Source organism: Cavia porcellus, unplaced genomic scaffold, assembly GCF_034190915.1.
Source record: "Cavia porcellus strain 051 isolate PalLab524CR breed Dunkin Hartley unplaced genomic scaffold, mCavPor4.1 scaffold_38, whole genome shotgun sequence".
Taxonomy (NCBI): Eukaryota; Metazoa; Chordata; class Mammalia; order Rodentia; family Caviidae; genus Cavia; species Cavia porcellus.
The window spans coordinates 8,858,315-8,871,362 of NW_026947521.1; the positions used below are offsets into that span (position 1 = coordinate 8,858,315).

Here is a 13,048-nt window from a genome sequence, read left to right on the forward strand (position 1 = left end):
GATCACCTCGGTCTTTTGGGGGGCTTGATGTGATTCGATGCTGTGCTGTGGATCCTGGGAGTCTGCCTACTTAGATGCTTGCCTTTCGCCCTGCACCGTGGCCCATCAGGGTCCTAGCCAAAGTTGGGGAGTCTCATCGGTGCCATTGCCCTTTGTGGGGACCTCGTTTCCAGTTTGGATCTTGCTGGCCAGCTTCACAGCCCCTTGGCTCCCTCATTCAGTTTTCAAGCACTCTGGCTGAGTTACGATCTCAGATTCCAGAGTTATCTTCTGGTTGGCTGGCTGTCCTGTGTCTAGGTCTAGTCATGACTTGACAAGCATCGGGTCAGGAGTCTCCTTTTAGTGTGTTGCTAACTTCCTGCAGCCATCAGGTGGGTGTTTCTTATTATGATTTGTTTGTTTGTTTGTTTGTTTGTTTTTGCTCATCTACAAGAAGTCTTATTGTACGTCATTGTTATACTACCTTTAAAACTTAAGAGAAATGAACTTTGGATCTTTATAAATGTGTATTAGAGAGAAAATTTTATCAAATATTCTGCTCTTCTTCATTTGTGGTAATTATGTGATTGCCAAAACCTCCATGTTGCTAGGTTACATTATAATTCATCATATTTATTTAAAAAGAAACTGCTAAAGGTTATGGAAACTGTAACAATTTTCACTCAATTTTTTTCTTCAGTATGTTGCCTATATAATGACCTTGAAGTTGGTAAGCACTTCTATTGTAATCAGAGAAAACAAAAATATTCCTGAAATCCTAAAAATCCAGATCATTGGCCTGGGCACCCAAGTATGCCAGCGACCAGGAGCGCAAGCCCTTAAGTAAGTTTTTAAAAACTTATTTCAGTTTTTAACTCTAATAATGATTGTAGACCAGAATATATGAAATGCTATGCAGCATGGAAAAGATCAGTAACACTCTTTTTTTTAAAGTTTTTTTTTATTTTTTGTGGTACCAGGGATCAAACTCATGACCTCATGCTTGCCAGGCAGGCACTTATGCCACTGAGCTAAATCCCTGGCCAGTAACACCTCTTTTTAAAATTTTTTTGTGTGTGCCAAGATAGTCATCTTGTGTTTCAGTTATTATGGAACTACATAGAGTTCATCATTATTGTACTCTCCTTCCTTTTCTTCACAAACATTTGATGCCATGTGCTTCAGGCTCCGAAAGCTGTGTGTAGGCACCGTGAGCCTTCGTTTTCAGGAAGTGTAAGCTGTAGCTGGTATGACATACATAAAGGTAGTAATTCAGGAGCTGTGTAACATGTTAGGTGGTCAGAGTGAGGTGATGGTGTACATTAGTACCTTCTGTTACTGCTGCACAAGCTCATCTGGGCAAGAGCCTAACTGAACCCATGAAGGCTTAGGCTGGCTGATGGGAAAGAGCACGAGAAGAAGCAGGGGAGAGATGAAGGCTGGTGAGGCTGGCATAGGAGCAGGCAGATAACTTCTCCCATTTTGCATGAATTTTTATTCACCAAAAAGTGGTCAGAACCGCTGCAGTCCCCTGGGGTTGGTGAAAGTGAGCTTTTCCAGCAGACAGTGAGGTAATAAAAACAGTCACAAAGTGATAGCAGCATTGCAAACAGATGACGAAAGTGAATGGACGGCAGGCTAAGGAAGCTAAATTTCACTTCTGGGTAATAGACTGGGCCTGATTCTTGGAAGACTGTTTTAAGAAAAAGTTGTATTTCAGCCTATTAAATTACAAAGGCTCTTATGACTTTCTCATTCTTCCTTGGACTGCAGGGTAGAAGCAAAGTTAGAACACTGGTATATCACAGGTCTGAGACAGCAGGATACTGTGCCATCCCTTGTGGCTTCCATTGGTGACACTGCATCATCCTTGCTTAAAATTGAGTTTGAAACCAATCCAGAGAACAGCCTTGCTGACCAGACGCTGACCGTCCAGTCCCAGCCCGTGGAGGTCATCTACGATGCTGTAGGTGTAGGGAGGCTGGGCTCCTTGCTGCGGCTGCCTTGCATTTAGTGTTTGCTTATTTCTCTTCTGTTCTGTTTAATTAGCAAACTTCAGTTTCATAAGCTTTTTCTTGTTTCAAAGCAGTGTGTGTTATAGTAGTCGATTTTAATTTCTCATATGCTATTGCCATTCTTTTCCTTAAGTATTTAAGATTTATTTATGTCTCCTTATGTTAGATGTAAAAACCCTAATATACCTACAGAGCAGCCTGTGCATGTGCCAGCTACTGCCGATTAGGTGCACACTGTTTGCCTGGTCTTTTTTGCTCTCCGTGTTTGGAACCTAAGCTCAAGGAGTGGGGGGAGAATTCCCAGTGCTGTCTATATGGGAGCAAGCACTGACGCTGAGGTGTTCCGGACAGCGCTGCCTCCAGCTCTGTGTCTGTGCCTCGCCCTCCGCTAGCCCAAGCTCCCTCTCACTCCACATACTGCCTCACCCACCGCCACCCTCCTGTACTTCACTGTGGAGGTTAGAGATGGGTTCCCAGTATACACGGAGGATGGATGCAGACACTCCAGAATGCACTGTGCTTCTGAACGTCTAAAAATTTTATGTTTTTTGTAAAATACACATAACAAAATTTACCACGTTAAGTGTTTTAAAGTAGTGTTAAGTGGCATAGTGTTCTATGGCCAATCTCCAGAACCTTTTTCATTTTACAAAAATCTCTTTTTAGAATTAACATCAACTTTTGTATGTAAATAAGGCCTGAATAGTTTTCTTCTTACTTCCTCTCTAAATTTCAGAGTACAATGCAATCCAATCACAGTTTTCAAAAGTACTATTTTACTGACCGACGAGAGGCTAAAGCTAGCAGTGATGTCTGTAGTTCCTTGCCTGTGTCGCTGTACCCCTGTGGAATGCAGCTGACACTGAGGTGACATGCAGATGTTGGCAACTTCCCTATAATCTTACTTGGCTGCTCTTCCTCTAGTGGGAGGTGAAATAGTCCAGAATATCTTTCGATTTCTCCTTTCAAAGCCATTACTATTTTAGAATGAGGCAAAGTCTTAAAAAGTTACAATATTGAAAGAGGTATATATGTATAACTTGATTGTATTTTTAAATTCCTTTACAGAAAACCATCAATGCAGTGGTTGATTTCTTTCAGTCAAATAGGGGATTGGATCTTGAGCAAATAACATCAGCTACTTTGATGAAGCTGGAAGAAATTAAAGAGAGAACAGCTACTGGTAAAGAATTCATGTCTCCATACACTTGAAAAATGTGTGTTCTTCTGTCCATGTATTTAAACTAGTGTAGGTTCCTTCAGTTGTGCGGATTGTACAACAGACACGGCTTACTCAAGTGGAAATACAGGGACTGGGGTAATTTAGCTAAATGGTACAACGCTTGTGTAGCAAGTGGGAAGCTTTGAGTTCAGTCCTCAATACCAAAAAAGTTTTTTTTAAAAAACCTAAAAAGCAAAAAAGAAAAGACAAAAGTACCAAGGCAACTCAAGCTGCAACGTCCATTCTAGGCTGGACAAGGAGAACGGTAGGGAGTGCAGATGACTCCACCTGCTCTATGTCCAGGACCCTGCCCGGAAGGAGCTTGAGGTGGAGGCACCCTCCATCTGCTCTGGGAAGCTGCAGTCCACGCAGCGCAGGATGCTGGTTTTCAGGATGGACGCTTCTGTGTGACGGGGCCTCTACTCATGCCAAGTGTGTTACCTGCTCATTCTCTCTCCATAGAGAACACTAGCACTGGACTCGTACTGAGCTGACTATGCTCCGCTGTGAGACAGTTACTTTCACTGACTGTGTGCAGGTTGCACCTCAGCTGAGAATCTGACTTATGAGAGCCTGCTGCCCTCCTCAGTGCCTTTCAAGTGAATCTGTTAGTCTGGTTAGTAGTGTGATTATACATTTCAGCCTCACCGTTTCCTTTTCTTTTCCTTCAGGACTTACACATATAATTGAGACTCGAAAAGTTCTTGATTTAAGGATAAATCTGAAGCCTTCTTATCTAATAGTTCCACAGACAGGCTTCCACCATGAAAAGTCAAATCTTCTCATTTTAGATTTTGGTACATTTCAGGTAGGTGTATGCACACTTCTGTCTGCTTTGACAGGCTTGGTAGCTCACTAACTGATAGCCTGCTCTTCTTTCCATATTTTCTTTATTACATATTTCAGCCTAACCATTTCATCTTCCATTTTTTTTCTTCAGGACTTAAACAAACATATTATTGAGACTTGAAAAGTGCTTGACTTAAGGACAAATCTGAAGTCTTTTCTGATAATGCCACAGTTAGGTTTCTACCATAAAAAGTGAAACTTCTCAGAGTTCACTTAAACTAAACTAAGACTTTCTTAGCATTTGTCAAGGTTAGTCTAGATTACTCAGTATGAGTGTGAGTGTAGTTCCCTGGTGCTTGCCTACATTACAGTATATGCATTATATAACGGTTAAATAGCACTATTAATCAGTAGTAGGTGATTTCACATTGATGATGGGATTGCTTTTGTGTTTTCCTAATTGGGGAGGAACAGTGTTAGTTTTCATGGTTTCTCGAGATTAATTATGCAGTGTTGCATGTTGCTTATGTATTTTGCTTACAGGAGACTGTATGTATATATTTGTTTAATCACTGCCAGTAACTAAGTAGAACAAAAGAACCCATAGATTTTGGTGTTTGACTCTCATGGAATCTCAACCTCTGGAAGAAAGATAAAACTTTCAGAAATAAGTCTTTGCTTCGGCTAGGAAGGGGGAAAAGGAAGTAGAACTGGACACTAATTTCTCATGGACTAATTGCTATCACCGAACAGTGGAGAGAAGGAGTAAAGCTCTGCTGTTCCTGGTGTAGGGTGGTGGGAGGTGCAGAGCCTTAAGGACAGTCTCATTTATTTAAGTTTTGGGAAAACACACAACTAAAATATGTTGATTTGTGTACATTCTGTTGTGTAAAAAAATCAAAAATTTTTTCTTCATTTTAGCTCAACAGTAAAAGTCAAGGTCTACAGAAGACTACCAGTTCATCTTTGGAAGAAATAATGGATAAAGCATATGACAAGTTTGATGTTGAAATAAAGAGTGTGCAACTACTCTTTGCAAGAGCGGGTATAGCACTGATCAACTTTCAGAATACTGAAATTAGTGTGAATGGCTTAAGTCAGATACATGTATGTGTTCATGTGCATATATAAACCTTTATAACGATTTTGCACAAATAACTATTGGTGCTTAAGAAAACCATATAGAAGCATATTATGCAAACCACTGTCAGTTATAAACTGAAACAGTATTTGCCAATTCATCTTAGGGTGGTGTTTGAACCCAGTCAATTCACAAATTGTATTTTTGCAATATGATGTAAAACAGTTCAGAATCCAAAATGGAAGCTGTGATTGGTTCAGGTTCCTCTGTCCTGATGCTTTTTGGAATGTTTTGATGTCATTTTCCCATGTTGCCTTTATTATTATATATGTTACTTATCTTTTTTTTTTGTTTTTTAATTTTATTTAAGGAGAAAAAAAACAGAAAAAGGGTACAAGTTATACAGAATTTCAGAAAAAAACAGTAGGAAATCACTAGTTAATAGATTACATATTGTCATCTTAGAAATAATTGTTCAAGTTACAAAATTAAAGCATATAAAGTGGACATTCAAACAGTGAGACTGCAAACAGTTCTGTTCAGTGATCCAATAAAACTCGGTAATATGGTTACCTATCTTATACACTTAAATATACATGCAGTTATGTCCTGTAGAGCACTTTCTTTTCCTCTCTTTTGTACAATGACAATTACACATTTTGGGTTTTATTACTCCCACTGTTCTTATTACTTTTTTTTGAAAAAAGTAAAACCAAATGTGACATAATAGGACAGAGTCAGTCAAATCAAAAGGATGGACATAATACATAATGTAAAAACAAAATACAAGGTGATCAACAATGGTTACCCTTAATGCCTCTTGCTATCTTAAAAAGAATTGCCTATATCATCAGTTACAATAAAATTGAACAAAACAGATGTGGTGTATTCTCTATCCCATGAGTAAAGGCTTCGGGTATTTATACTTTCTCTAGTTTTACAGGCATTAAGTATTTATTAAATGTCTTTGTATATCACTTTGTGATAGATCATCGGAGAAAAGTACAGGCAAAATTACAGAGTACAGTGTACAATCTATAAGAGTGAGTTTTTTGTACACTAAGGGCCTGTTAGTTCCTGTAAGGCAAATACACAAACCATTAAACTTCCCTTTTTGAGTATGTATTTACAAACAGTTGAAGTACAAGTGACAAAACATGCTCCACATTGCCATCAGGAAGACATGTACAAGACAGCCATTGGGAAATCTATCTTTAAGATTTTCTTTTCTTGAAAAAGTGATTATCACACTTTTTGTTGCTACTAGGGATCAAACTCACAACTTGGTGCATGTCAGGAAGGCGCTTATGCCACTGAACTAAATCCCCAGTCCATTATCCAATGTTTTTATCATAAAATCTTGCATTACAAAACTTTTTCTCTGCCATCATATGTGAAGCAAATGTAATTATTGCTCTTAGGAATTCCATCAACCTTACCCCCACCCTTTTGTGCTTTTTTCCCCTACTTTTTACCATAGCTACCTATCTTGATTGCTAACTCTGGAATTGAGGTAATTCCTGTTTTTTTTCCCCCCTTCTTGGTTTTTTTTTTTTTTTGTGTGTGTGTGTGTGTGTGTGTGTGTGTGTGTGTGTGTGTACCGGAAGTAGAACTCACAACCTTGTGTTTGCCAAGCAGGCACTTAGGCCACTGAGCCCCCTATGCTTGCTTTGAAATGCAAGCATTGTCATATAAACATTTTCAAAAAGTATATAGAATTATCTTTATATCACAGTCTCTGTGAGCCTATGTTTAAAATACAGGTTACCCTAGTTCCGTGGTACAGTGCTTGCCTAGCATGTGTGAAGCCCTCAGTTTGATCCCCAGTACAGCAAAAATATCTTGTATAATGAAAGAATTAAAAGTGAGCATTGACTCTGTCCCTTCACTATTTTCTACTAAAAGTTTTCTGCAGAATAGTCGATAATGCATTAAAATTAATTTAAACTCCTTTTTTGAAGGGGAAAACTGGAAGAAGTGTCGTTTTCAGCACCCGTCCACTATGCATATACTGCAGCCCATGGATATTCATGTGGAGCTAGGCAAGGCGATGGTAGAGAAGGACACGAGAATGGCCAGGTAATGCATGGGTTTCTTTTGTTTCAGAAACCAACAAAGTGAATGCTGTCCCTATCAGCTACTGGATAGATTTCTGTGGGAGACAGAAAATTAAAATACATTTTAAAGAAATGATAATTTGAATTATATGTAACCTTTTGAGAAGTTTTATCTAGACTTTTAGACGGTATAAAATTAGGTGATCTGTGTCTTTAAATGGCTTTCAGGTGCATTATAGCTCTTTCAAGGTGCATTATTAATGAGGTAAAGCCTCCAGAAACATGTTTCACCATGAAACTACCTGAAATCTTTAAAAAATCTAAGAGGATAAAAATTAAAACTGAATTTTGGTCAGTTAAACTGCCCTTTAGAAAAACATTTTTGTTGACATATGGTTGGCATTCGGTAGGCTGAGTCGTTGAAAGTGTATGATTTGGTAAGTTTTGACATGTGTGTATCTCCGTGAAAATTTCACAGGCAAGTAATGAACACATCCATCACCTCCAAAAGTTTCCTTGAACTCTGGTGTTTCCTCCTTCCCTTCCTTTCCCTGTCTAATTCCTCTCCCCCTCAACCAATCCTTGGACAACATTGGTCTGTTTTCTGACACTGGGGATTTGTTAGAACTTTCTAGAATTTTATATGAATGAAAACATAGATTTTTAATTTTTTGTTTGATCTCTTTGAACATAATTAGTGATTCATTCACGTTGGTGTATGTATCAGCAATTCCTTCATACTCTTTACCAGATAGATGTTAAACCAACTGTCTTACTAGAGAAACCTTACTTGGTAATATTCAAAATATCATGGGGAATAATTTGCAAAAATTTTGTTAACAAGTGTTGTATCTGTGTTCATGAGGGATATTGATCCATGCTTTTCTTTTTTGTTTTGATATTAGGGTAATATTGGCTATGTGGGAAATGTTACATAGAAATCAGTTTTCTTTCTTTCTTTCCTTTCTTTCTTTCTTTCTTTCTTTCTTTCTTTCTCTCTCTCTTTCTTTCTTTCTCTCTTTCTTTCTTTCTTTCTTTCTTTCTCTCTCTCTCTCTCTCTCTCTCTCTTTCTTTCTTTCTTTCTTTCTTTCTTTCTATGTTTGGAAGAATTTTAAAATCTTTTTTTAAAGAGGAAGAAGTGTCTATTTTCCCACCCATCGGCTGCGTGTTTCTTGCAGCCCATGGGTATTCATGTGGAGTTGGCCAAGGGGACGTTAGAAAGAGACGTTAGAATGGCCGTCAGCACTTGGAGTTTTTCTTTTTTTTCTAGGTTTTAAACTATAAATTTAGTTTATTATAGAGATTCACATGTATTCAGATTGTTTTGAATCATCCTTTGAGTGTTGCAAATATTTTACATGATTTTAAGAAATTTATCTTTGTTGTTTGGTTTATTAGCATAAAATTATAGTATTTTCTTATTTGTTTAATACATTAATAATCTGTAGTCATGTTATCTCTCTCAATTCTGGTATTAGTGATTTGAGTTTTCTCTCCCTCTTTTTTTTTTTTCCTACAAGTCTTGCTAGAGATTTATGAGTTTTCTTAACCTTCTTTTTAATTTCAAATATTTTCTCAAGTCGATTTCTGTTTTTGCCTTTTTTTGGTCCTCATTTCTACCCTGATGTTTACTGCTGTTCTTTTTTCCTGCGTATTTTGAGTTTTGTTGCCCTTTCATTCGCATTTTCTTGAGGTAGTAGTTGAGGTCATTCGTTTGAGCCTTGTTGCTCATGTAGGCATGTAGCGCTCTGAGTTTCCCTCTAACCACTGCTGCCTTTATCCTGACCCTAAAAGCCCACCTGCAGGTAGGCATCTGTAAGCCCGGCTATTCACAGCCCAGCCAGGAAGCCAGGGATAACTTAAAAGAGTTTTATGGCGGCAGTGGCTGCACAGTGTGATGGAGACAGGCAGACTGGGGTGGGTGCAGGGAACAGCTGTGGGGCCAGTTGCTGAGGACAGCAGGCCTGTGACACAGTGTGGACAGATGGACAGATGGCCTCAGGGAACTTACACTGCAGCCAGAGATGTGAGATGAGCTAGTGTATCCGTATATGGCTTGTGAAGCGCTCCCAAGTGCTCTGTTAAAATAAATAAGAGACAAGGAGATAGTGACAGGATAGATACTCTTTTCCACTAATGATGAGAAATCTTGGATATTTGGAAATAAAGTATACATGGCGGTTTTGGTTTTAAAAAGAGAATTTGTTTAGTATGTTTAGGCTTTGTAAAAACCTTTAAAAGTTTGGCTGCTTAAAAAAGGATACCTGGAAATTAAATTACCAGGTATCCTTAAATTAATTAAATTACCTGGAAACCTGACTTAGAATCCCAGTTGGCTGACAGTATTGTCAGCACAAGCCAGGGATTGGATTAGAACTTGTCTACAGTAACCTGACTCTGCAGCTCCTTCCCCCTCTGCAGTACTGATGGAGAGGCTGGCTGATCCTGAAATCTTACGGCTGAATTGTGTTTTTAGATTTAAAGCATCAGGAGGACTTCCTTTGATGCATGTGAGGATTTCAGACCAGAAGATGAAAGATGTGCTGTGTTTGATTAACAGTATACCTTTGCCACAGAAATCATCAACTCAATCTCCAGAGAGACAGGTAATGGGTATGACACAAATATTCAATCTTCTGTTTTCAGACAACTGCTGTAATAGAGTAGCAGTCGGAAGGCAGTTTTAGGGCAAACTTTATGCTTGAAAGAACCAAAAATACAGGAAAGGAAAATAAAATAGAAAACATACTTTAAATAAAATTAGAAATATACATCATCTTAGAAATGTTACAAATAAAATAATGGGGATAAAATTTCCTTGTGTGTTGGACTTTAAAGTTCTGAGTCACTTTAATTGAAATAATTTTCATAGCATAAAAGAAATGTTGGGCCAGGCATGGTGGCACATACCTGTAATTTCAGCACTTGTGAGGCAGAGGCAGGAGGATCACTGAGTTCACAGCCAGCCTGGACTACATAATGAGATCAAGGCCAGCGTGAACTACTAGTGAAAACCCTCTTCTCTACCCCAAACACACAGAAGAAATGTTGTATTTTTGCTTACTTAGAAACACATTTTGAGAGAATCATCTGATGCTGAACTCATTTTCTAGGGACCTCTGATGTTCACAGCAGCTAAATGATAAACATTAATGAATCACCTTATCTGCTAGAGTTATACATAATTTTATCTTTTAAACATGATGACAATCTTAATTTGTAAATTTCAACTATTATTCAGTTACAGAATTTATCCTTCCTTTTTTATTTAAAATTTTTTTAAAAAACAGTATCCTGCTGTATAGTTCAGGCTGGCCTCGAACTCACAACAATCTCGTTGCCTCAGCCTCCTGAGTGCTAGGATTATAGGCACGTGTCCCTGTGTCTGGATGTCATGTATTCTGTTGGAAGATTTATATATGGCGTGTATGAGTTTTTCCATCTCTGAACTTTGTTAGTTTTCAGTCTCGTGTGTATTTAATCCTGTGAAATTCATATTTTGTTTTTGTTTCTGTGTACTTTGCTAGGTATAGTCAGTTCCTGTTGCTTCAAGTGGGACAGAAGTTCTCCTTGGTACTTCATTATTGCTGAGTGAAATGGATTCAGGTAAGGAGTGTAAAAGTGTGTTTCTAAATTATCTTTATCACAATAACATTTTCAGAAAAGCAGAGGTGTTAGGAGTGCATTACAGCAGTCTGCTGGTTCTGGTTCTCGTGCTGTTACCTAACAGTGTGCCTTCAGTTATTTACGTTTGGAAGGTCAGGTTTCTTTACTAAAGCCCTTTTGGTGGTCAACAATTTTTACTTCAGGTTCTAAATAAGCTACTTGATGATCTGATCTCTGTGTGATCCTTTTCCGTAGCCATGCTTAGTTGATCTTTTGAGATTTCAAGCTAGAGCATAAGCTTGGCAGAGATAATAAGTATGTCTGTTCTGGTCACTCTTAAGTTCTTGGGGGCTGACACAGCTTGGAACATGGTAGATGGGTCAGTAACTATTTCATGGAGTACTCAATGAGTGAACTAAGCCAAAAATGAAGTCACTGAAGGAAAGATTGTAGTGCTGTTTGATTTCAAATTTGATTATCACGTGCCTAACTGAGTCACCTCGTGGGACTTGATAAAAGCTCTGGGGCAGTTTTGAGTGTGAATATAGAGTTACATCTAATGCATAAACTTTGCCTGAGAGGACTTGGGCTTGAGTGCTTTGTGCAGTGTTTAGTGAATGTCTTTCTACCCTAGAGTCTGACGATGAGTATTTCGACGCTGAAGACGGTGCCTCCCAGGTGCCTAGAGGTGCGCCAGGCTCCGAACCCCGAAAGGCTGCGGAGGTTCCGAACGAGGCCCTCATTAATCTTCTGCTCAAGTTTGAAGTTAAAGAAGTATGTGTACTTTTTGTCTATGAATGTATTCTTGTCATCATTAAACTGTTTCATGGTAGACCACACATCAGGTTAGGAAAATGTACCTCCACACACCATGTCAAAACAATGAAAGTCTTTTTTTTCTTTTTTTTTAAATAGGGATGACTTGTGGTTTGATCTATTTTGGAAGAGCTCAGAGCTTTTAATTAGGATTTGTGTTTTTTCAGACAATTCTGACTTTTTTTTTTGTGGTACTGGAGATTTAATCCAGGAATCATAGAGCTACTTCCCTGGCTCTTTTTTGTTTGTATTTTGAGACAAGGTCTTGATAAGTTGCCCAGGCTGTTTCTGACCTTGGATTCCCCTTTGTAGCTGGGATTACCAGCATGTGTCACAAAGTTCAGCTTATTTTTTTAACTTTCATTTGTGAGTTAAATAATAGTTGCTCATTGTCATATTTATAGTTTGGAAAAATGTAAACATCCTAAATTTCCAGCATGCTTTTTCTGCCCTTTAAAAGTCATCTAGTAAGCTGAGTGTGGTGGCACACAAATGTAATCCCAGCACGCAGGAGCCTGAGGCAAGAGAATCCCGCAAGTCCAAGGGCAGCCTGGGCTACAAAGTGAGCTCAAGGCCAGACTGTACTGCTTAGCAAGACCCTGTCTCAAAATGGTCCAAAAAATAAGTCATGTAGTAAAAGGAAACCTGGAAATATGGTCATGGTATATAGTTACTTGATGAAAATGGAATGTACACTAGCAAGGACATAATCTGTTTAAAATTTCATATACATGTTTTCTTTGATAAGTACAGATTGTTCATCTCGGGGTGCGGTGTTTACAGCTACAGATCTGAGAAATGTCACTGATTTGACTTGTGCATGCGGACCAAGCATTGCTGGTATTTGTTTGAAGTGAGATGCGTTAGCCTTTTTAGCCTGCTGTCTTCCTCTTCCTCTTTGACCCCCAGTAGCAGCAGACCTCTCAGCTTTGTTTTCTATTGCACTCACATACTTGCTCTCCCCCACTGCTGCTCTTTGTCCTGTCCTCTTCATCTCCGGGCTGTATCTTTGCAGCAGCTTCCTGACCGCTGCTCTGTTATCCATAAGGCAGCCAAAGCGACCCTTTTAACACGGAGGCCGCGTCCTGGCGCTGCTCTGTTCGTGCCCTCCCCTGGCTCAGTGATGACTTGTGCTTTCCTGTGGCCTGCAAGGCCTTGCAGGGATCACCCACCCGCCTGCCTGTTTGGGCCACTGTTTTCTGCTTGCTTCCTCTGTTGCAGTTGCGTTTCTTGCATTCCTCCAGTGAGTGCGGTGCCGTCCTCCACCAGACATCGGTGTTGATGTTGGAAATGGGTGGGGAGCGAAGTCCTTGCACCGCCAAGTCCACTAAATGTGTTTTTTCTCACATATGTGCACCAGAACTTTCTCTGCTTGCCATTTTTTGGTTGGGGACACTTTCCTAGCATGGCTTGGTTCTTGTGTGCTTCAAGCGCTTGTATGTGTCTCCTCACTGGGAAGGCCTGACTACCTCAAGAGAGCAGT

The 13,048-nt window shown here is 39.2% G+C and overlaps 1 protein-coding gene across 1 annotated transcript in view; it reads left to right on the forward strand.

The window, feature by feature from the left end:
• The window catches only part of LOC106027030 (intermembrane lipid transfer protein VPS13C-like), a 74,566-nt gene that overhangs the window by 59,603 nt on the left and 1,915 nt on the right, over nt 1–13,048 (forward strand). Inside the window, exons 17-25 of the mRNA XM_063243578.1 lie at nt 680–822; nt 1,753–1,945; nt 3,063–3,177; nt 3,888–4,024; nt 4,927–5,050; nt 7,048–7,165; nt 9,620–9,749; nt 10,671–10,749; nt 11,384–11,523. Coding sequence (XP_063099648.1) covers nt 680–822; nt 1,753–1,945; nt 3,063–3,177; nt 3,888–4,024; nt 4,927–5,050; nt 7,048–7,165; nt 9,620–9,749; nt 10,671–10,676 — 966 coding nt within the window. The 3' untranslated portion in view covers nt 10,677–10,749; nt 11,384–11,523. The remainder of the gene's footprint in view (nt 1–679; nt 823–1,752; nt 1,946–3,062; nt 3,178–3,887; nt 4,025–4,926; nt 5,051–7,047; nt 7,166–9,619; nt 9,750–10,670; nt 10,750–11,383; nt 11,524–13,048) is intronic.